This window comes from Hetaerina americana, unplaced genomic scaffold (genome assembly GCF_022747635.1).
Source record: "Hetaerina americana unplaced genomic scaffold, ioHetAmer1.1.p SCAF_16, whole genome shotgun sequence".
In the NCBI taxonomy this organism is placed as follows: Eukaryota; Metazoa; Arthropoda; class Insecta; order Odonata; family Calopterygidae; genus Hetaerina; species Hetaerina americana.
Window position 1 is genome coordinate 9,631,865 of NW_027286719.1, and position 23,773 is coordinate 9,655,637.

The 23,773-nt window shown below is 37.3% G+C and overlaps 1 protein-coding gene across 7 annotated transcripts in view; it reads right to left on the reverse strand.

Annotated features, from left to right (window-relative positions):
* Positions 1–12,385: 12,385 nt before the first annotated feature.
* NfI (Nuclear factor I) overlaps positions 12,386–23,773 on the reverse strand; it is a 408,654-nt gene continuing 397,266 nt past the window's right edge. For 6 of the 7 annotated variants that reach the window (XM_071584089.1, XM_071584086.1, XM_071584091.1 and 3 more), the window contains 2 exons: positions 16,076–16,313; positions 12,386–14,455 (listed from right to left, as the gene is read on the reverse strand). In XM_071584089.1, coding sequence (XP_071440190.1) covers positions 14,217–14,455; positions 16,076–16,313 — 477 coding nt within the window. In that variant the 3' untranslated portion in view covers positions 12,386–14,216. The remainder of the gene's footprint in view (positions 14,456–16,075; positions 16,314–23,773) is intronic. The other variant, XR_011700587.1, reaches the window with a different exon arrangement.

Here is a 23,773-nt window from a genome sequence, read left to right on the forward strand (position 1 = left end):
TGTATATTATTATTATTAGGTAATCTACAGGTTAAGGTAGGTTTCTGGATGGAGACAGCTCCCAATATAAATATTTTGTGGCACTTAGAAAAATACACAACGTCCTACTCTACATCAGGTCCCTCCTCATCTCTGAGTGCCCCCTTCCCCCCTTCATCCCGTCCAACATCCCCGTCCCGTTCCTTCCCTTCGCTGCGGCTCATGGCCGCCAATTGGGCGGTGAGACTAAGTAAGGGTGGAAATGGGGGCGATCCGAGTGGCGCAGAGGCACCTACGAACGTTTCCACCACAGTTTTTAAGAATAATTTACCACTGTTCGAGAACGTCTAGCCTGGCCCCTTTTCTTTCAAAATGGGGTGAAATCACTTGGCATTCACTTAAACATTTCAAATTTTATCATGGTCGAAGGAGGTGCAGAGATATTTCTGTTGTTTAAATAACTCGTTTTAGTATTTTCTTCAACTTTATCGAGAAGTTGAATCTCTCTTAGGTCACTACTTGCCATTTAAAAACACAACTCCAATATGTTGATATTCTAGGCCTCTTCTCGCTCTTAGCAAAACCAAACACTCTGCCGTAGGCTGTTTTGATAATGCGGCCACCAGCATTTCCAAAGCATGCATCGCTAAGCGCGCATTCTGGGGTGACGTCATCAGAGATAAAAATGCTGTCTTTTGTATTTTTCGGCGTATTCCTTTTCATCCACTTCCCCCAGCACACTTGGTCTTCTCCCTTCCGCTAAAAAAGGCGATTCCGCCACTGTTTTATTCAAAATACAAGAGTTTGAGTGCCTTTTTTTATGCCAACAAAACTTGTTTGGTACAGAAGAACCCAAACAATTTTGCATTGACAGTACGTTGGAGGACACTCGCATTGCAGATAGTCTAAACTGACCTGAGTGTAACCCAAAAGATTAAGGCCGGAAGAGTATTTGCTGATAGCAAAAAAAACACTCTGACTTGGACTATTTTGATAAAACGACCACTAAAATTTCTAAAATATGCATCGTTCAATGCGCATTATGATTTGAAGTCATTAGAGATCAAAATGCTGTCTTTTGTTTTTTTCTGCGTAATCCTTTTCACCCGCTTACTCTCGGCTTACTCGGCTACTATCGGCAGTTTGAGTGTCCTTTTACGTGTTTTTCTACCACTTTTTTTGTCAGAACCGTTAAGTATTAGGCTTAACTTTGTGAAAACTTTCCATATTGCGGTAAATGATAACTGACAATGGTAATCTCATCTCGGGTATCTTTGTTCAAATTTTCGTGTCATCTTCAGGTGAAAATGACATGCATGTCGGCAAATGTATAGTCTTGTAGAGGAAGGTGGGGGGGATTGAGCGGCAAGGGGTATTTCGGCGAACGTGAAGTGGAAACTGATTGACCAGGTGAAAGAGCCAAAAGGGAGGTTCATAATACAAACATGGTACTATATTTAATGCGGGTGACGCGGGAGTCCAAGGGTAGAGCGTTGGACTACTATATACCTGTGTATATATATATATATATATATATATATATATATATATATATAAACATATATATATATAAACATATATACATAGACACATGTGTGTGTATACATATATACACGAGTATATATATTATTATTATTAGGTAATCTACCGGTTAAGGTAGGTCTTTGAATGGACACAGCTAACAAATAAATAAATATTTTGGGACTCCTAACAAAACACAAAATACAGTCTCCTACTCTAAATCAGGTCCCTCTTCATCTCTGAGTACTTTCTTCCTCCCTTCATCCCGTCAAACATCCCTATCCTGTTCCTTCCCTTTCCTCGTTTGCCTAACATTCTCCCCTTAATCATTTCCTCTGCATACAGGTTGAACAGCAACGGTGATAATGGGCAACCCTGCCTTACACCTCTTCCTAACACTGCCCATCCGGACTCCCCGTTCCCCACTCGCACCTGAGCAGCCTGACACATGTACAGGTCGCGGATTAGCCTCCTTTCCCACCAATCTATTCCTATTTTCTTCAATATACTCATTAGTTTTTCCCAATTCACTCTATCAAACGCTTTTTCGAAATCTACGAAACAGGCAAATACCTCCTGGTTGTGTTCTACGAGTGTTCTCGTATATTCCTTTCGAGTAATAATCTCATTACTGCAATGGCATCACGCATGTCTCCCCTTCCTAAACCCAAACTCATCATCCCCTAAGTAATCATTTGCCCTACTCTTTATCCTTTTGTTTATTATCCTGAGAACAACTTTAGCTGCGTGGGATATCAAACTTATTGTCCTGTAGTCCTCACATGATATAGCGTTTACCTTTTTCGGAATAGGAACTAAAACTGATCTCACAAAGTCTTCCGGCCAGATTCCTTCCTCATAGATACTACGAATCAGCCCATATAGCCTCTTCCTCCCACATTTCCCTAAACATATCAGTAGTTCCACTGGAATGTTATCCACCCCCACGGCCTTATTTAGTTTCATCTCCCTTAATGCACTTTCTATCTCATCGTCTAGTATGCCTGGACCCAAGCTATCTTCCTCTACGCCATGTTCCTTTTCTATGTCTAGCCGCATTAGGCATTCTTTTTTTCAATTGTTCCGCGTCAACAGCGAAGTTCCCCTTTAGTAAGAATTTTTTTCACATCATCACAACAATCCCAACCAATTCAGCAGCGAAAACTAGTGTTCCAGAAAAACAATTTTACACGCAGGTCAATAAAAATAAAAATAAATACACAAATTCGCAAGCCCTAAATTGTTACATGAAAATATATGCCTTTAATACGGTCCCGCTATTATCCAAATAACTAAATCTATGACCATACCCACAACAAAATAAATCAAAACTAAGTCCTATTGTTTCAGGCTTCACTTCGTGAAAGTATTTCATATCCATATTAAAAGGACTTGGTACTTTTCCACAGTTTTTTATTATAAGGTACAAGGCGTTTCACCGACTTGCGGCATCTTCAGGTACAAATATGCTGAACAAGTGCGAGAATATATACGCTGAGGACAGAGTGGTGTGGCGGGGAGGGTAGGAGGGTCTGAGAGGGGAGGGGGCGGTCGGGTGCGTTCAGAAGTTGGTTCGACCAATTCCAGGCGAGTTTCTCAGAAAGGAGGGGGGAGGGGGACGGCAACAGTTCATTGCTCGTTACAAAGTGTCAAGTTGGGGTTTGCTAGTTGCCTCCGTATCTCCATTTGCTCGAGAGCGTCCATTTTTAATCCTTTTGGGAGAGTATGTAATATTTCTGGGACAAAGTCACACACAGCAGTGAGTGCTAGACATTCTGTCAATTGTTTTGGTGTCAACAGCAAAGTTCCCCTTTAGTAAGAATTTTTGCCACATCATCACAGCAATCCCAACCAATTCAGCAGGCGTATCTATCTATCCCCGGACATATTCCCTGAGCGTATATATTCTCGCACTGTTGTTAAGTATATTTGTACCTGATGATGCCGCAAGTCGGTGAAACGCCTTGTACCTTACAATGAAAATCTGTGGAAAAGTACTAAGTCCTTTTAATATGGATACAAAAGTAAGTCACTAATAACCAAAAATGTCATAATATTAACATTGGGGGGGATCGAGATGGTGCGGGGGCTAACGTACTGGCTTCCCTCCCTGAGGGTGCGGGTTCAAATCCCGGCAGTGTTGAATATTTTTCAGAGGTATCTCGATCCCTACTTGAGGTGCTTTGTGGAGGGCACTTGGAGTGAGTATGCCGTGCGTCGGATGGGACGTTAAACTGCGGACCCCTTGGCGCCTTTAGTAAAGAGTAGGCTAATGCCGACACCGGGTTTCTCTCCACCCTTTGTCCTTTCCTGTCCATCCCCCATGGCGCAAATGACCTTAGCTGTCGGTCGCCTCCCCTAAAAACTACTACTACTACCAATATTAGCATTACCTATTGTAGTATTGCAATTAAATTAAGTATATATTTACTCTTTGAAATAATGTATCTTATGCAATTTTTATGGAACGTTTACGCAGAAACGATTTGCTGAGAAATTTTTTAAACTATCAATTTGTAACCGAGTAAATAGCTTTTGGGAGCATTTATAATTTCATTCGCGAGGGAATTTCATCCACATGTGATACTATATGGCTGTAAACGTACCTCTTTCTGAAGTGGTGTCATCAGAAAATAATTTTGGTCGAGCACAGAGTGTAGAAGTACTTGTTCCTCTCCAGCAATTGCCTGAAATTCCTTCTCCTGTAACGATGCCAGATTGTTGTCCCTCTTCTCAACCAAAGTACTAGAATCACCCCATGAAGTAACAATAACAACAGGAGGCGTCATGACGCCTTGGAAACCCATCGTTGGAGTAGCATGCTGTTGGCGTGGTGTGAAATAAGGTTCCATTCCAAAAACTGTCATCGATGAAACTATGAGGTAAGTAATAAAAGGAGCCATATTGATGGGACTGAGTTCAGCGCAGTTTCAGTGACCGGGCGTTATTCACACTTCAGACTAGTGTCTCTCGCTGCTCTGCCTCCTTTTATACCTTCCCGTCTTCCCCTGATCGCGCTTATCGCTAGTGTGCTTTCATTGTTCTCCTCTGACGTCAGGTTAGACTCATCCCTCTCTCCCTCTAAATATTTAATGACTAATTTCATTGAATTGGAAAGTGTTTACCAATTCGTGTCCCAGAAGCAAATATTTCACATTTTTCCCACTATTATTTGGTGGAGGATGTAATAATAAATCAAAGATGGACATTGTAACGTGAATAACACGAAGCAACAGAGGTTATTATTCTCAGCATTGCCCTGGTTAATGTATCCAGTGTTAACTATGCTGCGAATCGATATCGAGCCGCACATATATTTTCAATTTTTTATTGCTTCTGATTGTCATTTACAGTGGCTAATTTTTGTTCCTTTAGAGAGTCAAATAATATGAGAACATTAAAACGGAGACTGATTTAACGAAGAAATTATACGAATATGTATTAAGTAAAATCTGGAATAGCGACGAAGGCCAACCATACTCGCAGATGCTCATATGATGAAATGTTTGAGAGTAGTCTTGAGTGCAATGCTATATACGTGGCCCTAGCAATATAAAAATATGGCACCAGCATTTTATGTTACACGGTTATCAAGCAGGATTAGAGTAATACTCCTCGAATAAATGCGAAGTGATCAGTAAAAAAGTGATTAGTTTGGAGGATTCGTGACTTGGGGATGACGATTGAAAGAAAAAATTCAGGAAGAAAGTGAAGAATGTAGCTAAAGTAAAATATTTTTGGCGATGCCTACACCGGTTTATTTGATAACATGTCGCCAATATATTATTTTATTTCATAGCCCATGCCGCTTATCCCTCCAATGGACTACACCTTGACGTGGTGGAGGGGCTCGCGCTTACCGATGGCCAATAGATCTGTGCTGGCGGAAGCAATGATAATTGCTCCTAGTAGGGTCACAGGGTCACCCATGCCAGATAGGTCGAAGGTTAGGAGGCAGACGAAAGGTAGTCCACGCAGCGTCTGTTCCTCGGTGAGGCGGCTGCAATGGCGTCCGACCCCAGTGGGGCGGCGGGTAAGTGATGGTGTCACGTTAAAAACACTATTGAGGAAGGCAACGGGATGCCACCTCAATTATCACTCCCAAGATTAAAATGATGGACTATACAGAGATTTTGAGACCTGGCAACTACGGGGCTCGGCCCAATCGGCCGTGTGTCGTACTCGGCAGCGGGAGAGGCAAGGCTTCCGCGGTCGTCATCTCACAAAACGCTAGCAAGGAAAACCGACAGCGGCAGGACAGAGGACGCAGGAGAAGAAGACCAATTTAGTCAGAATAGGAACGTGGAATGTTAAAACAATGTTAAGGACAGAAAAATTAGAAAATATTAGAGCGGGAGTAGGGAAGATTAATGGGAGAAATCATAAGGCTATTTTGAGGAGATACACAGTTCTTATAATAAAAAGGGTATCGAACTTATTGAACATCGCTGGGAAAAGTGTATAGAGCTGAAAGGAGATTATGTTGAAAAGTTATTATATTTTTTTCCAAACTTTTTGTGTTTCTTTTGTTAGGTTGGGTACTTCTGTGGTCCCACAACACCCCAAGTCACATGGCCTAGGGCTGACATTGGGAATTATTGTCTACGCAGATGTACTTATTATAAAAATAAATAATATTCATTATTCTACTAAACATGTATCATCATTATAGAAGTCTGGTTGTAAATATCATTCATACCCTAATTTCTCTATTTGTAAAGTGATTTCTCTCATGCATTGAAATGCCAGTTTGGAGTGACTTAAGGTAAAAACAAAAACTTCTGGAAATTTTGGGTCAATATGAAGTATACCTCTCCTTAACAACATCCAACTCTCTGGAACAAGTATTTTTGCTTATTTTCTCTTAATTACACGGGCTGGTTCCTGATGGATAGAACTTGTAGTAATGTTGGTTCTATAAGTTACTTTCCACTTTAGAGAAGGTAGAAGGCAAAGAAAGTGAAGTAAGGTAAGCAGTCTTATCTGCCTTCCAATCCTAAAATCTTTCATTTTCCATGCTCTCCACTGATAACAACCTTCATTTGCTTTGTCTCAACAAATATAAACCTAGCTGCCAAAATATAAGGGGCAGTCAAATGAAAATCGAACACCACTCAGTCCACACCAAATGTGTCAACACTATTGCTCCGTATTGATACTGCAATTGCTGTGGTGAGAGAACTGCATATGAACAACTCACAGGTGCACAAAATTGTTGGGTTATGTCCTTGTTGGTGCGCAGACTGGTCTAGTGTTTTTATCCCTTAGGTTTTCATTTGACTGCCCCTCATTCAGATATACCTTTCTAACTCATCCATCTAAATTTTGTATCACCAGTATTAAGAATATGGAATTCTGAATTAAAACTTTTTCATGTGGATTCAGAAGGCTTTATAATAGGCTGAAATTATACAATTAACAACCATGGATATCCCAATACTCAAAGAGAGGTCATTTTAGCAGTGGGCAGAACTCCAAAACACTCAATAAAGGAAATCCAAATACTTATATTAACAGTTGTGTTTTCCTATTCAGATGCCATAATCAGCTTCTTCCCAGAAAACATACATTTGGTAGTATAAAAAAAGTAGAGTAAAAGGTTTAGTATTTTGATTAAATGCTGTCATTTTGTAACAATTAATCAAGTCATTCAAAAAATAAACTTCCTTATGCTATCTGGGAAAGAGGAAGGAAGAAGTGCTTTTCACTTCCAGGTTTACGTTGATTGCTAACATGTTTAGTCATTGTTATTTAATGAAATTAACTCTTAATTTACTTTCTATTTGCAATTAGACACACAAAAACTGATTTTGTTACCAGTAAAACAACAATAACTATAGTAACTTGAGTTCAGTACTCAGTGAAAATGTTGGAGCATATCAGGCATCTTTATCCAAATTGAATTACTGATAATAGCACTTTCCCACTTGATATCAAGTGGGAAAGTGCTACAATCAGTCATTCATTATGTTCAACTTCCACCACATCACGCCTGAAGTTGCTCAATTTGTTTATCCAAATTGTTTGCTTCCCCATTATTTCTCTCAAGCATTGATCTTCCAAGTCCTGTTTGTTGATTTGTAGTTTCAGCAACATTTTGGTCACTTTGAATAAAAAGTCGCAGGATATTGCTAGAAAATTTGTACAATATTATTCATATGCATGACAATCCCAAAATGGTTGGGGAAAGAAGGCAAGATTATTAATAATCTTAATGTAGGTGTAGATAATGTCTCATCATCCACACAAGATACTGAATCTCCTTCATGGGGTCCAATGAATTTATTCATCATTTGATTTTTTACTATTTTCATGTGTGAACTATAATGGCCAAAAAAATAGAGGTAACTATTCTTGCTGAGTTTTTATAAACTACCCACATGGTAATCAACAGAATACTCGCTTTGATTAGTAAAAATGCAGCCTTATTCAAAGTCATTCAGGAAAGGCAATTAAAAACTTCCTTATGAAATTTGGTCCCCAGAAAACCATCTGTACACTGCCAAATATAAATTATCAAACTTAATTTCAACCAATGACCAGGCAAGAATTCTACTCAATATTCTCGTTTTTCCTATCATGAATAGAAATAATACCTAATTCACCTTAAGTATTTAATTTCTGGTATCATTTACAGAGTGATGCAACAATGCTACTGCTAGATCCCCCTTTATTGTGGTGATAAAGTTACTTATATTTAGGGACAAAATAGATATATGTCATATCCTATTATTTTAACTTTATTGATAATAATGTTCCATAACAAAGCAAAAGAGATATAACTTGTAACCTAATACCAACAAAATATTTAACTGAAAATAATATATCACTAGAAAATAATACAAGGCATTGTCCAGTATACCATATTGTAATCTGCAAACTTGGTTAAATTATGGAAGATATTATTCATTGAATAAGAAGAATTCTCATTTCATTTCCAAGCAGTCAATTTACCCATAATTTCAATACACTTCAGATAAGTACGCAGGAAACTAAAAAAATTATCAATTGGGTAATATTTTAACCATCACATGATTAGTATGAGTCATAAAATTTAGAAAGTATGTTAAATGAAATGCATGAGCAAAAGATTCCCAAGTGTTATATATGTATCCTAAAAATTGGTAGAGGGGGGAATATTAAAAAATTCAATAGATACATTTATGCTTTATAAATTAAGATTTTTTATTAATAAGGTATAATGAAAAGATTTTTATTCCTCTCAACTATATTGTCTTCATGATATACATAACTAAATTTTAAAGCTTACAGACCACGTTTAGCTTTAAATGAAATGTTGTAAGAGCACTGAGTATGACATGTTAGCAGGGAAAATTGGGACATGAATTGGGGTAAAATAAAATCACATACGTGTATGGATAAGGAGAAATGCATTGAAACACTCCCCTCGATGAATGAAAACAAGAGAAAAATGGGTTACAATGAAAAACATCCAGATTATGCCAGTAACACTTCCAACTAATTTCATGCAAATTCTCTGAGCAATTTAGTCTACAAAATAGATTAAAACATTGGTCTCTCTGTCTACCATTGTAGGTAAATATCCTAATGCAATGCAAGACATATATTCAGATTAATATAAAACAAAATAGTATCACAATGACAATTTGTACCGTCAAAACGTCATCTGAATTGGCAAAAATTTGCTCCAAGTCTCCCTCTAAATGAAAATCTGCTATAAAAACCTTTTAACCTTAATAACAGGTTGTATCACTAATCAGACTACATATTCTAAATTAAATTAAATAATAATTCAGAAGTAGATTTGTTTTCAAACCCACACCAACCCATCATTCATTCAAAATAATAAGTCTAAATTATTTCCATAATCTCTTCTAGCATCTAACATATCAAAACTCAGTACTTCATGCTGCTGTGGTTCTGAAAATATCTATAGTATCATTGTCAGCACTTCAAACAGGAACCGCACATACACAAAATCAACATTCCCTCATTTGGGTGTGTGAATATGATATATAAAATATAAAAAAAGGCAAAGGAAAAAATAGCATATCCATGTCATTTCACAAGAACAGAGATTCTAGACTTTCTATGACATAGTAGTTAAATCCTGACAATAATGAGTAATCTGTTCTAATTGCTTATCATATACAGTTTATAATGTGTCATAATAGCTATACTTCAATATAGGACTCTCCCTAAAAAAGCATACCTTCAGCTTTTTAAGGGATATTAATAGCCAAATGTCCTTTACATTTTGCTGTGTACTTCATTTTTGTGTTTCTTGTATTGCTATAGGAATCACCACTAAATATGTATTATATTTCACAAATGGCTGTTACTTTATCCTATGTTTTGTAAAATACAAAAGCTGCAACATAATGTTTTCTTTAAGTGCAGCTCATTAGCATATGCACTAAACCAGGCAGGTTTTTTTCCTGCCCTCCTTGCCTTTCAGTCTGACCCAAGCTAATACTGAGCTCATAAAGAGCTTATCATTTTCAGGCACTACAGGTATGTTATTGCTTTGGTACAATACAAACAATACCATCTGGTTACATTAAAACTTTCTAGTGAAGCTGCAAACTCAAACATTATAAAGTACAATAGAAGTTTTTTTCTAGTGTCCATTACTAGTCTCAACTAATATATATGAAACCTTTAATTAAGGCAACACTTTTCTGTTCATGCTGAAATATGGTGGACAAAGTCAAACCTAGTACGGTCTGTACATTGGTGTGAGCCTCCTGGCAAAGAACAGTTTAATTATATAAACATAGGGGTAGGAAAACTGGGACGGGTCACTTTATTACCTGTTAAACTGCATTGTTTACCCCTAAGTTATTGCTATGTATTTAGCTATGGTTTATGATGCAATTTAATCACAAGTTAGAAATAACATATTACTTTCTTTTATTGACATATCTTAATCCTTATCACTTCTTGCATCTACCTCTAATCTATTAATAAAACTCTTTGCCCATTAGAAATTTGGGACCCATTTTGTGTTCAATTACTGGTGTAAAGTCCTTTTCCTTATTACAACACAGCCAAAATTTGGCAAAATGAAATACTATAAAAATAAAAAGCATGTCATAGTTTTATGCATCATTAATAATTGCATTGCTATTTTAAGATAATTAACTATTACAGTTCCTCAGGAAAGAAATACTAATTTATCTATCATAAAAATGGAAATATTTCCTACATGTTAGCATTGTTTGAGAAAATTTCCTATGTACACTTCTTAGTTTGAGCCTTTTTTAACAGATTCATTATCAATAAAGAACAAACTGACTATCTGCAATATTCTCAACAATGTGTAGATATAACAATATATAACAAGATGCTATTTATCAAAAGTGTTTCCAGTTATTTTTATCTACACAATATCTGGGATCTTAAATGAATATGGACCCATCTACATTTTGATTTTTACTAATATTTGGCTAGTCTTGTTTTGTACCTTGGCAAAAAAGCTATACATATAAACCAACCTGCTAACTTTAGGGTTATAGCTGCTTCCTCTTTGGCAATAAATGACTCATAGGGGTTGCAAATCTCCAGTAATTGACATAATTATTGGTGGGACAAAATAATCTATAAATGTGGATAAATAGAAATGCCTAAAATGACATAAATTAGGTTTTCAAATTAGAGAGTACTCAAATTAGCATTCCTATTTTATGAATTTTGATTACATATTTCACTGTAGTGAACTAATTTCACAGATTTTTGAAGCCAATACCAATATTAATATATTATCTGTAATTTCTAGGTTACCATTGCCATTCCAAAAGCAGTGTGTACTGAACCAAGCAAAATACTGTCATGATGTCACAACATAATTTTTCTAATCGAGTGAATCCTGCATGTTGATAAACTTGAGTATCCAAATGGAAATTGATTTTGTCCACCAGATCTAAGCTACTTATGACATTATATTATTGCATCATTTCAAAGGCAACTAGGGTAATTATATGCTTATCAATTGCCTCACTTCACATAAAGTGGTCACAGCAGTTACAGTGTATAAATTTCCTTCTAAACTAGTCACATCAATCTGTCACTTTGCAATATATTAATATTTCCAAAAGGAATTATTCTTCTAAGTTAGGATACGATGAGCATGAATAATCAACCAATGTTAATAGGCTCCTTAAATTGTGGAACATTTCTCCTACAGTTTTGCCTTCAGTCTTGTCTGATGAATTGCTAATTTATATGAAGAACACAGGTGGGCAAAAATGTTTCATTCGGTCAAGCATCATTCATTGACTTTGCATTCAAGCTGATCGTAAATTAAATTACAGTAGATGTATTTCTTAATCCTGTAATTATTTGTATATTACTCAACAGAAATGAGACCTGCCAATCACCAGATGAAAAATATTTAGATACAAATGCATGCCACAGCACTTTTTGTGGCTATATGTATTTATGTATAAATGATTTATTACATTATTATTTATTCATATCATTATCATTATTATTATTAATGGTAATTATTGAGCTCTATCATAACTATAGAGACCCTTGTGTAAGATTTCATAAAAGAGATAAGGCTGGATTATAACTAAGATTTTTCTTCTTTTTTCATGATCATTTTGAAATCATGAAATTTACGAAATGCATTTAAAAGTTAAAAAAGGATATTTTGATGAACTACATTGACTTTATGTACCTTTTCAAGTGTAATTTTGTGAGTTACTCAAACTTTGTCCATATACATGGGGAGGTACCAACATATCACAGGCATGACTCACAATAGTGTCATAACTGTAAATCAAATATCTTAGAAACTGTTGCCTATTGGCTCAAAGAATATTCCTCACATGCAAACATCAACAATGATAAGCATAAGGAAATAAAGACTTATTTTTATGCAATAATTTAAGCCATACAGATTTTAAGGAGTCTATATTAAATAAAAAACCGAAGAGTATATTAGAAAAACATAACGATTCCATCCAGCTACATGAAAACAAAGTGTTAAAAACTTAATGAAGCAGCAAAATTCTATATACAGTTGTCAAAAATCATAACAAAATGAAATAGATAATGTGACCAAAAACCTTTCCTCTCTGCCCATAAAAATTGTTTCCTTATACAGTACATGAAACATTTCATTCATCCCCCAGGTTTATGACAACATCATGAGTTTTTAATTTAAAAATACCATTCGATATCTCCATTTGCCTTTAAGAAAAAGTAAAATCACTCTCTATCTTTTTACATTCAAACCATAATAAATGTGCACTTAAGTGCGCACATATACGCTTGATGAATACACACCAGTATCTTTACAAGGCATCTGATAGGACAACAGAGAAAAATGGACACTGCTTTAAAAACCCATTAACCACTTTCCCTAGTCTTCTTTCATTAAAAACCAGTACTTTATTTAAATGCTGATTCCTTAAAAAAATAACATGGTGAAAATAAAAGAAATTAAGCAGTACTAAATATAAAGGGAATAATTCAGAAGCTAAGGCGAAGAACCTGTACAAAACCCACAAATGCAACGTGAAAAGAGAAGGCTAATGAAAGAAACGTCAAATAGAGAAATATAAAATTGTGAATCATAACATAACAATGAGGAAAATAGATAGATATGCAGAGATTTAATAAACTCAATATTGTTCACCACTGTTTTGAATGTTGCATCAATAGAAATCAGCATTTAAATAAAGAAATAAGACTGATCTAGGCTAACTTTGCAAGATAATCCCATTCAAACAAATAAATTGTCAACTTAGCTTTCACCCACTTTCACCAAAACTCTATTTAATTTTAGCATGAAAGCAATGGCTAACCAATTAACAACTTTAGTATTTTTATGAGAAAATTTATGCAATCATCAAAACAAGAAAATTTAGAAAAAAACATTAATTAGTAGCAACTGATATAGCAACAACTCTACTGCAAAACATAATAAAGTTAACAGAAATATATGTGAACAGTAGACAGCAAATTGCCTATTTCTCTGGTATTGCTATTCACATAAATAACATTTAAAATATTTATTAAAATTTCTTCTCTGTCATTATATTTGTAACTGTGTATTATAATGTTTTTGACTCAAAAATCATTAAAAGTCTTGGTAATAAAGTAAGACTCTCAGCCTAATCTTGTTGACATGCCTGGTTAAGTGACACATGGCAGCTCACATTTCTGCTTAATATTCCTCCCATGCAAAGTTTGCATCATTTAGGATACATTTAGGCAAAATTATTTCACCAAAATAGCAAAGATAATATATATATATATATATATACATAAAAGAAAACCAAGTCACCTAATGGCATCAACTGAACTAGACACTTATCACATTCCGTTGCCAACTTTTCTCTGTCTCAAAGTACAGCACAAACTACTCCATCAATAACTTGCTAAAAAAAGTCTGGGTTGCTAGGGAAACATGGCACACGGTATACCGGCTGCAGTTCGCCACTTGAGAGAGAGAGAAAGAGAGAGAGAGAGAGAGAGAGAGAGAGAGAGAGAGAGAGAGAGAGAGAGAGAGAGAGAGAGAGAGAGAGAAGAGAGAGAGAGAGAGAGAAAGAGAGAGAGAGAGAGAGAGAAAGAGAGAGAGAGCTTGATTTTATAATCATTTATCACTGAGGAAAATAGCAGCAACGTCTCACTAATTATCCCTCCCATGCCGTCATCAATTACCACTCCCTACTGCATCCCATGGCATACAAATTGAGCAATACCTAGCACTAATGTCAAACTTAAGATGACTGCGACTTGGGTGGAGCCGGTGCTGGGGCATTTGGTGCTGTTGGGGGAGCACCTGTCTGCCGCGACGAGGATGGAGGTGTGTGACCACCACCAGGGCCGCTTGAGCTTTGACCCCCAGATGAAGACGAGGCTGCAGTCGCTGTCGGCGTTGCAGATGCAGCAGAACTTATCCCTCCACTACCAGAATCAAGCCCTTCATTACCATGCACCACTGGACCAAAGTAACGTTCTGTCAATGTAAAAGAAGATTGATACATTAAAAATCACTAAAACACCATGAAATCATCATTTTGATTCAAACTTAGAGATGTAAGATGACCATTCATATTAAAAAAGCTGTTGGTCAACCAATTTTAAGCAATGAGCAAGACGGTGGGCACACTCCATTATGAATCACTTAACAAATAGGGATATGCATTATTTGCTCATGAAAATTCACTCTGCAATGCTCAACGAAGCAAAAATGGTGACCCAGTGAAAAAACAATTATAATATTATAATCAATTCTGACTCATGTCTACCATAATAACATTACATTACAATTACCACTCCCTGTCACATCCTAAGGCATGCAAAGTGAGCAATAACTATCACTAATGTCAAACTTTAGATGCCTGCCACTTGGGCGGAGCTGGTGCTGGGGAATTTGGTGCTGTTGGGTGACCACCGGTCAGCCCCAACAAGGATGATATTCCTAATATTGTGTTACTTATGAGCTGCTTTCGAAGATACAACTGATCTTATTCAATTTAATTCTACCAACACAGCCTCACATCTTGCGGGACCTGTCCAGTCTTGACTTTATCAAATGGTACAAAAAAATAATCTCCCTTATTTAAGTATTCATGCGGTTGCTTGCACTCACTTCTGAGACATTCTGAGCCCCACTTTAAGTTTAAGTGAACCCCATAAATTATGGGCCCCATTATTCAATGGGACTAGTTTTCAGTAAGTATAAGTGCAAACATACATATTTAACTTCTAAGGTAAAAACTATACATTTTATCTCAGTCTTAGGTATATGTGTTGCTGAAGACTTTTTTCTGGTTACATGCACCTCTGTACTTATCTTTTATTTGTTTTATACCCATGCTATTTTAATTCCCTCTCCTTTAATTTAGCCCTCACAACAGGTTGCCTCCATGAAAATAACTAGACTTAAAAAAACCTGAACTATGATTTTAAAGTTACATTTTTAATCTACATGGCACTTCGTCCACAAGCAATGAAGATCAACTGGGCTTGGTGGGCATTTGCAATGAAAGAAAGAAAGCCTCTCAAATGCCATAACCTTTCCAGTACCATAAAAGGCATAAAATATATACTATATGGTATCCAAAAGAGTACTATTTCTGGAAAATGCTGAAATATTTATTGCTCTAAATTCAAAGGGCTGCTGAGAAGAGGATCTTTTCGTAAAGGGAATCACAACTTGCACAACATGGGGCTATTCACTGTAATCTCTGGATGAGTTGGAAAAAGTTCAAATCATATTTCAAAAGGTGGGAGATTGTTAACAATGTATTAACAAAAATCTACCAGGCCTAGAATAGATTAGGAAATGTATGGACTGTGATCCAAACGAAGCATAAATAAGTTTCTTTATGTATATATACCCTGCAAGCCACCGCTAGGGTGTGGCAGGGGGGTTAACACACCAGTTATACTTTGACCTGAATTTGACCTAACGGTGGTCGAAAAATGTTATCATGATCCCCTTTTGGTTGTGGAAAAAATGGCATTATAATGAGCAATGTCAATTTGACATTCTATTTTGCCCATTTAAGGAATTTTTTCTATTTCAATATCATGAGATAGATCATGCCTGCAAATTGAGAAGGCTTATTACCATCATCTATGAGACCCCCCGGATTGCCTTCAGGGTTGCTACCAGAAATAAGTGGTGTCATCATGTTGTAATCTTCATCAAGACTGATAAATGGGGCTGTATTCCAACGAGGAATCGGTGTAGATCTTGGGGTGCTGCGAGGGGTGGTCACCGGCGACGTAAAGAGGCTCAAATTGGTTGGGCTGATCACACCTGACATTGCAGCACTGACAGGGCTGATGCTTGGGTAGGTGAAGAGCTATGAATCATAAAATATAGAAAATATTACAGTCATGTATAAGAACAGTATTTCCAACTTGTGCTCTATGGGAAATTGGGATCATACATGATCTATGAAGGTGAACATGCAGATTTGAATACACTCCAGATATCAGCTGAATGTGTTTATAATATATTTACTATAGTTGTTTATGAAAATAAATAACTTTAGCAAATATAACACATTTATAAATATATATATAACACTTTTTGAAAGTCTCACAAATGTGAGTAATAATGTATAAAATTTAGAATTAGTGGACACAGACAAAAACACACAAAAAAGAGACTCACCAACTTTCGAATTTCCGTAATTCACAGCCACCTTCATCAAGGAAGGGAGGGACAAAACTTGGAACTGGAATTAGCCAGAAGGCATTAATTACCCTACATTAGGCATTCATTACCCTCCTCCAAACATATTTTAATCCCACCTCCGCCTCCATCACCATATACATTTTCCCCACCCCTCTCACAGTTCCCCTCAAAACCCTTCCCTCACTAATTCTCCCCCACCTTCCCCTTCCATCCATCGCTCCAGCCCTGGTATTCCATGAAGTTCTGTCCCTCTCTTCCTTAATGAAGGTGGCTGCGACCTCCAGAAATTTGAAAGTTAGTGAGTCTCTTTTTTGAGTGTTTCTGTGTTTTTGTTTATGTCTACTAGCATTAATTGTGTACATTTTATATATACTACCTTGATCAAAAAGTTCCCGGAATAACCACCGTGTGGCGCTCCCATCGTTCCGATTTGAGTTCTGTTTTTTTGTTAAATTGGTACATCTGTTGTTGATATTCCCTTTAAATCTTAGTGTCATAACTTGACATTTGCAAAAGTTACATAGCCAAGAGTACATCTATCTCTGTGTGTGTTGGCGATTTTTTACAATTGCAGAAATGGATTTAAATGTGCAACAACGAACTTGTATTAAATTTTGCGTAAAAAACGGATTTAGTGGCGCACGGACGATGGAAATGTTGGAAAAGTGTTTCGGCAACGATTCTCTAAAAAAAACGGTCGTTTACCAGTGGCACGAGCGGTTCAGAAGTGGTCGTGAGTCAATCGAAGATGATGAACGCAGTGGCAGACCATCGACATCGAAAGTCGGTGAAAAAATTGATAAAGTAAAAGAAATGTTGGTCAATAACCGCAAATTAACCATCAGAGAAATAGCGGAGGACTTGAACATTGCCTATGGATCCGCCCAAGACATTGTGGTTAATGATTTGGGTTTCCGTCGTGTAGCATGCCAAAAGACCTCAATTTCATGCAAAAAAGAGACCGTGTTGACGTCGCAAAAGACATGATTTGCGAGGCTGAATCCGATCCCACATTCATCAAAAGGATCATTACTGGAGACGAGACGTGGGTTTATGAGTACGACACGCAATCCAGACATCAGGCAAGTGAATGGCGTTCACCAAATGAGCCGAGACCAAAAAAACCACGTCGTTTTCAGTCAAAAAAGAAGGCAATGCTGACGGTTTTCATGGATTACAACGGTGTAGTGCATCATGAATTTTTGCCAGACGGCCAGACAGTAAACAAAGAGTATTATTTGGGCGTTATGAGACGTTCGCGTGAAGCAATTCGCCGAAAGAGACCAGAAATGTGGGCAGAAAACTCGTGGATTTTGCACCATGATAACGCACCGTCGCACAGTGCTATCATTATTCGTAATTTTTTGACGAAAAATGCAACAAATACCATCCAAAAGCCACCGAATTCACCTGATTTGGCTCCCTGTGACTTCTTTCTGTTCAATCGAGTTAAAAAACCATTACGGGGAACGCGTTTTAGCAGCCGAGAGGAAGTAATGGAAAAATCGCAGGAAGCACTGATGGACATACCGAAAACCGACCGTAACTTTTGCAAAAGTCAAGTTATGACACTAAGATTTAAAGGGAATATCAAAAACAGATGTACCAATTTAACAAAAAAAACAGAACTCAAATCGGAACGATGGGAGCGCCACACGGTGGTTATTCCGGGAACTTTTTGATCAAGGTAGTATATATATATATATATATATATATATATATATATATATATATATATATATATATATATATATATATATATATATATATAATGTATATATATATATACACACACATATATGTGTATGTAAATATGTATATATATATAAATTTGTATATATATATTTGAATATATATATATATAAATATTTATATATATATATATATATATACATTTTTTGTATACATATATATATATATATATATTAATAAACACCAATATACCTCCCGAGACTACAACCTAGACCTGGTTGAAGGGCTTGTGCATTCCGATGACCCCTAGAGCTATGCTGGTGGGAGTAATAATAATTGCTCCAGGTAGGGTCACCCATGCCCGATAGATCAAAGATTAGGAGCCAGACAAAAGGTATTCCATGCAGGGTCTGTTCCTCAGTCAGGCGGCTGCAATTGCGTCTGACCCCAGTGGGGCAGCCAGTAAGTGAGGGTGTCACATTAAAAACACTATTGAGGAAGGCAACAGGAAACCACCTCAATTTTCATTCCCAAGATTAAAATAATGGATGACACTGAGAATATGACTCCTGGTAACTACAGGGCTCAGCCCAATCGGACGTGTTGTGCCCGGCAGCTGAGGAGGCAAGGCTTCCATGGTCGTCATCCCACGAAACCCTTGAGAGGGAAAACCGGCAGCAAAAGGACAGAAGACACAGGAGAAGAAGACCACATTTGTTAGAATAGGAACGTGGAACGTAAGGACAATGATGGGGACAGGGAAACTGGATCATTGGAGTGATCAGTCTAGAATAATAAACAGCGGCCGGGACGAGAGCCAACGAGGGGTTGCCATAATATTAAATGAAGAGGTAGGAAGAACCGTAGTCAACATAGAGCAGGTAACGGATAGATTATTACTAGTAGAGATAAAAGCAAAACCGACAAACTTGGTTATTATTCAGGTATACATGCCACCGAGAAACCATAAGGAAGAAGAGGTCGATAGGATATACGATCAGTTGGAGGACATAATCGCGTGTGTTCCTACAGGGAAACATTTGATAGTGATGGGGGATTGGAATGCGACGGTAGGTGAAGGAAGAGATGGTGATGAGGTGGGGGACTATGGTTAAGGCACGAGGAATGACTGCGGGGAGAAAGCAGTTGAGTTCTGCAGGAGACAGGGGCTAGTCATCACCAACACTTGGTTCAAACACCACAAAAGGAAAATGTGTACATGGAAAATGCCAAGTGACTCAAAAAGGTATCAGCTAGATAACATTCTGGTTAGACAGAGGTTTAGGAACAGTGTGATAAATTCGCATAGCTTCCCGGGAGCGGATGTGGGCTCTGACCACAATTTAGTTGTTATGAAATGTAGCGTCCATTTCAAAAAGTTAAGGCAGGGGCGGCGAGGTAGAAAGTGGAATGTAGAAGCATTTAATGGATGGAAAAGGAAGGAGTACCAACAGGCTGTAGAGGAAATCATGGAGGATGGTAAAGAGCTTAGTACTGTCGAAGAACTTGTCCGTGAACTAAGTACTGTGAAGAACGAAATGGGAAAGTATCAAGGAAGGGTTGTCTAAAGCCAAAAAAGGCACTATTGGAACCGTTAACACAAAAAGGACTAGGAAACCATGGATCACAGATGATATGATTACAAAGATGGATGAGAGGAGAAAATGGAAGAATGTAAATACAGAACTCAGTAAAAACAGAGGCAAAATCAAGTACAAAGAATTGAACAATAAATTGAGGCAGGCCACAAATAAAGAGAAAGAAGCATTGTGGAAGACCCAGTGTGAGGATATGGAAAATTTGCAGAGGAAGGGTGAAATTGGTGTGCTGTATAGCAAAGTTAAATCTTTATCTGGAAGTAAGAAAGGGAGATCTATGCTAACAGTTAGAGATAAGGCGGGTAAGATAACAGTAGACACAGGAAAGATCCAAGAGAGATGGAAGGAATATATAAAAGAACTATATAGTAAAAAACTCAGAACAACAAAGTTAGACATTGAAAAAGAACATGATGTAGAGGAAGATAGCTTAGGTCCAGGCATTCTAGACAATGAGATAGAAAGGGCATTAAGGGAGATGAAATTAAATAAGGCCGTGGGGGTGGATAACATTCCCGCTGAACTATTAAAATGTTTAGGAAAATGTGGGAGGAAGAGGCTATATGGGCTGATTCGCAGTATCTATGAGGAAGGAATCTGGCCGGAAGACTTTGTGAGATCAGTTTTAGTTCCTATCCCTTAAAAGGTAAAGGCTACATGATGTGAGGTCTATAGGACAATAAGTTTGGTATCCCAACCAGCTAAAGTTGTTCTCAGGATAATAAACAAAAGGATAGAGAGTAGGGCAAATGATTACTTAGGGGATGATCAGTTTGGGTTTAGGAAGGGGAGAGGTACGCGTGATGCCATTACAGTGATGAGATTATTAATTGAGAGGAATATAGAATACAACCAAGAAGTATTTGCCTGTTTCGTAGATTTCAGAAAAGCGTTTGATAGAGTGAATTGGGATAACTAATGAGTATTTTTCAGAAAATAGGAATAGTTTGGAGGGAAAGGAGGCTAATCCGCAACCTTTACATGTCCCAGACCACTCAGGTGCGCGTGGGAAACGAGGAGTCCGGATGGGCAGTGTTAGGAAGAGGTGTAGGGCAGGGTTGTCCATTACCACCACTGCTGTTCAACCTGTATGCAGAGGAAATGATTAAAGAGGCATGAAACGACCTGGAGGTAGGAATGAAAGTGGGCGGGGAATTCGTAAAATCAGTTAGGTTCGCTGATGACCAAGCTTTAGTTTGTCAGTCAGCCAAGGGGTGGCAAGCATTGCTGAGTGAATTGGAAATTCAGTGCGACAGGTATGGGATGAGAATCAATATTAATGAAACAAAGATAATGCGATTTTCTAGAAAGAAAAAGGCTAAGCTTCACATTAAAATAGGAGGGCAAAAACTAGAGCAGGTGGAACAGTTTACGTATCTCGGAAGTGTTTTTGACCTACTTGGTCAAAGTAGTAGGGACGCAAGGAGAAGAATTGCGCTGGGCAAAGAGGCTTTCACAAAGAGGAGGGAGTTTACGAGGGGGACGTTGAGTAAGGATGTTAAGAAAACACTCGTAAAAACTTTGATATGGAGCGTAGCTATGTACGGTGTGGAAACGTGGTCATTGAAGGAGGAGGATAGACGTAGACTGGAGGCTTTTGGAATGTGGGTGTGGAGAAGAATGGAGAAGGTAAAATGGACAGAGAAGATAACAAATGAGGAAGTACTTGGTATGGTGGGCGAAGACAGGGGTTTGCTGGGAGCAATCCTATGAAGGCAAGAAAAGTGGCTGAAGGGGGTATTGACTGGCAGTGGGATGTTGAAGACTGTGATAGAGGGGAGAATGTTGGGCAAAAGAGGAAAGGGAAGGAACAGGATAGGGATGTTGGACAGGATGAAGGGAGGAAGAAAGTACTCAGAGATGAAGAGGGACCTGATATAGAGTAGGATGATGGATTATGTGTTTTGTTAGGAGTAATATAATGTTTGTTTGTCGTTGTGTCCATCCAAAAACCTACCTTAACCGGTAGATTACTTAAAAAAAAAAAAAAAATATATATATATATATATATATATATATATATATATATATATATATATATATATATATATATATATATATGTATATATATATATATATAACCACTAAACCACTAACCACTAAAACCACAGTAAAAAAATAAGGGTTCAGGAACCTCAAATCATCTCTTTACGAGTACAGGGTCTTCTGTTGTATTATCCTTTCTTAGCTGGTACCTATGGAGATGTATCCTTCCCCCCCTCCCAATTTGTATCCTGGGTCATAAAAAACAGCATGAGATTTTAGAGATAATGCTCAGCCTAGGTCCTCTTCAAGGCAATCACGCTCAGTTAATCTAAATTACACCCTTCCACTTAGCAATGCAATGTGTTTCCTTGCATTGTCATCCTCATTTCTTTCAAAGGAGATGAGTTTACTTAAAGCTTCATTCATTTGAACCTTCCAAGATTTTGATAAGGTTAATGTATCATACACCACATTTTTATTTACTAATACGAAGCAGAATATGTGTGGTCTTTTATGGTTAGTACTAGTTTCGTCAAACAGAATAATACACAAGAGTGATGAAGATTAAAGCTCATTACCATATCTATTCTACATATTCATTAATGCATTCCATTATGTTACTCTCAATTTGTTATAGCACTTAAGCTATTATATTAAGGAATGACTTTCAAATAGAGATAACTATGAAAGGCATTCCACATAGAAGTTTTTCACTCATTTCAATGCCCAATGGTAATCATGCCTCTTACATTCACATGTGCTGTATAAAATTTAATGCATTGCATTAGTTGCCACTAAAACCAGTTCCTGACTAAGAGCAAAGGATTTTTCATGCCTTATAGTATAAATAACCAGAATATGTCTGCAAAGAAATTAGAAGATTGATATAGTTCTCTTCCCTCCCCATGGACTACAACCTTAACATGATGGAAGGGCTTATGAATTCTGATGACCCCTAGAGCTGTGCAGTTGGAACTATTATAATTGCTACAGGTAGATCACCCAAGCCAGAGAGCAGATAGATCGAATGGCAAGAGTTAGCTGAAAGGAAATCTGTACAGTACCTGTTCCTCAGTGAGACAGTTAGTTCCAAAGGCACCTGACCCCAGCGGGGTGGCCATTGAATGATGGCATTATGTTAAAACTCTATCAAGGAAGGAAATGATGAAACACCTGGCAAAAAAGGGATTTGGCCTACTGATGTGTGTGCCCTGCCTCCATCAAGAGAGGCAGGGATTCACATGACGTTTACAGGTCATCATTTCACAAAATACTTGCAAAGTTTAATTATAATTAACATCAACAGCACAGAAAACACAAAAGGATTGAATCAGTTAAAATTGAGACTTAGAATGGTAAAATGATGTTGAGGATAGCAGAATTAGAAAATATTAATCTAGAGATGAGGAGAGAAAATATAGATTAGACCTGTGCAAGGTGATTTGGAAGGATAGCGGGGATTACTGGATGGATTGATATAAAGTACCATACAGTGGAGTGAAAGAAAGTTAGCCATGATTGGCCAAAATATTGAACAAAAAAGTGAGGAAAAAGTATAGTAAACATAGAACAAGGGACTGAGTGAAATCTGTAAAAAATAAACTTGATCAATGCTCAGGGCTAAATGTCGCCAAGCAATCATTGGGGGGAAGAAGGTGACAAGGCATAATATATAATCAGTTAGAGGACAAATTTATGGGTTTTCCATGGGAGAAACATTTGATAGTGATGAGGAATGGAAAAAAATGGAAGACGAAGGAAGCGATAATTTTTCAGTAGGAGACTAAATTTTAGGATTGAAGTGACCGAGGAGAGGAAGCAATCGAGTTCTACAAGAGTCAGGGGT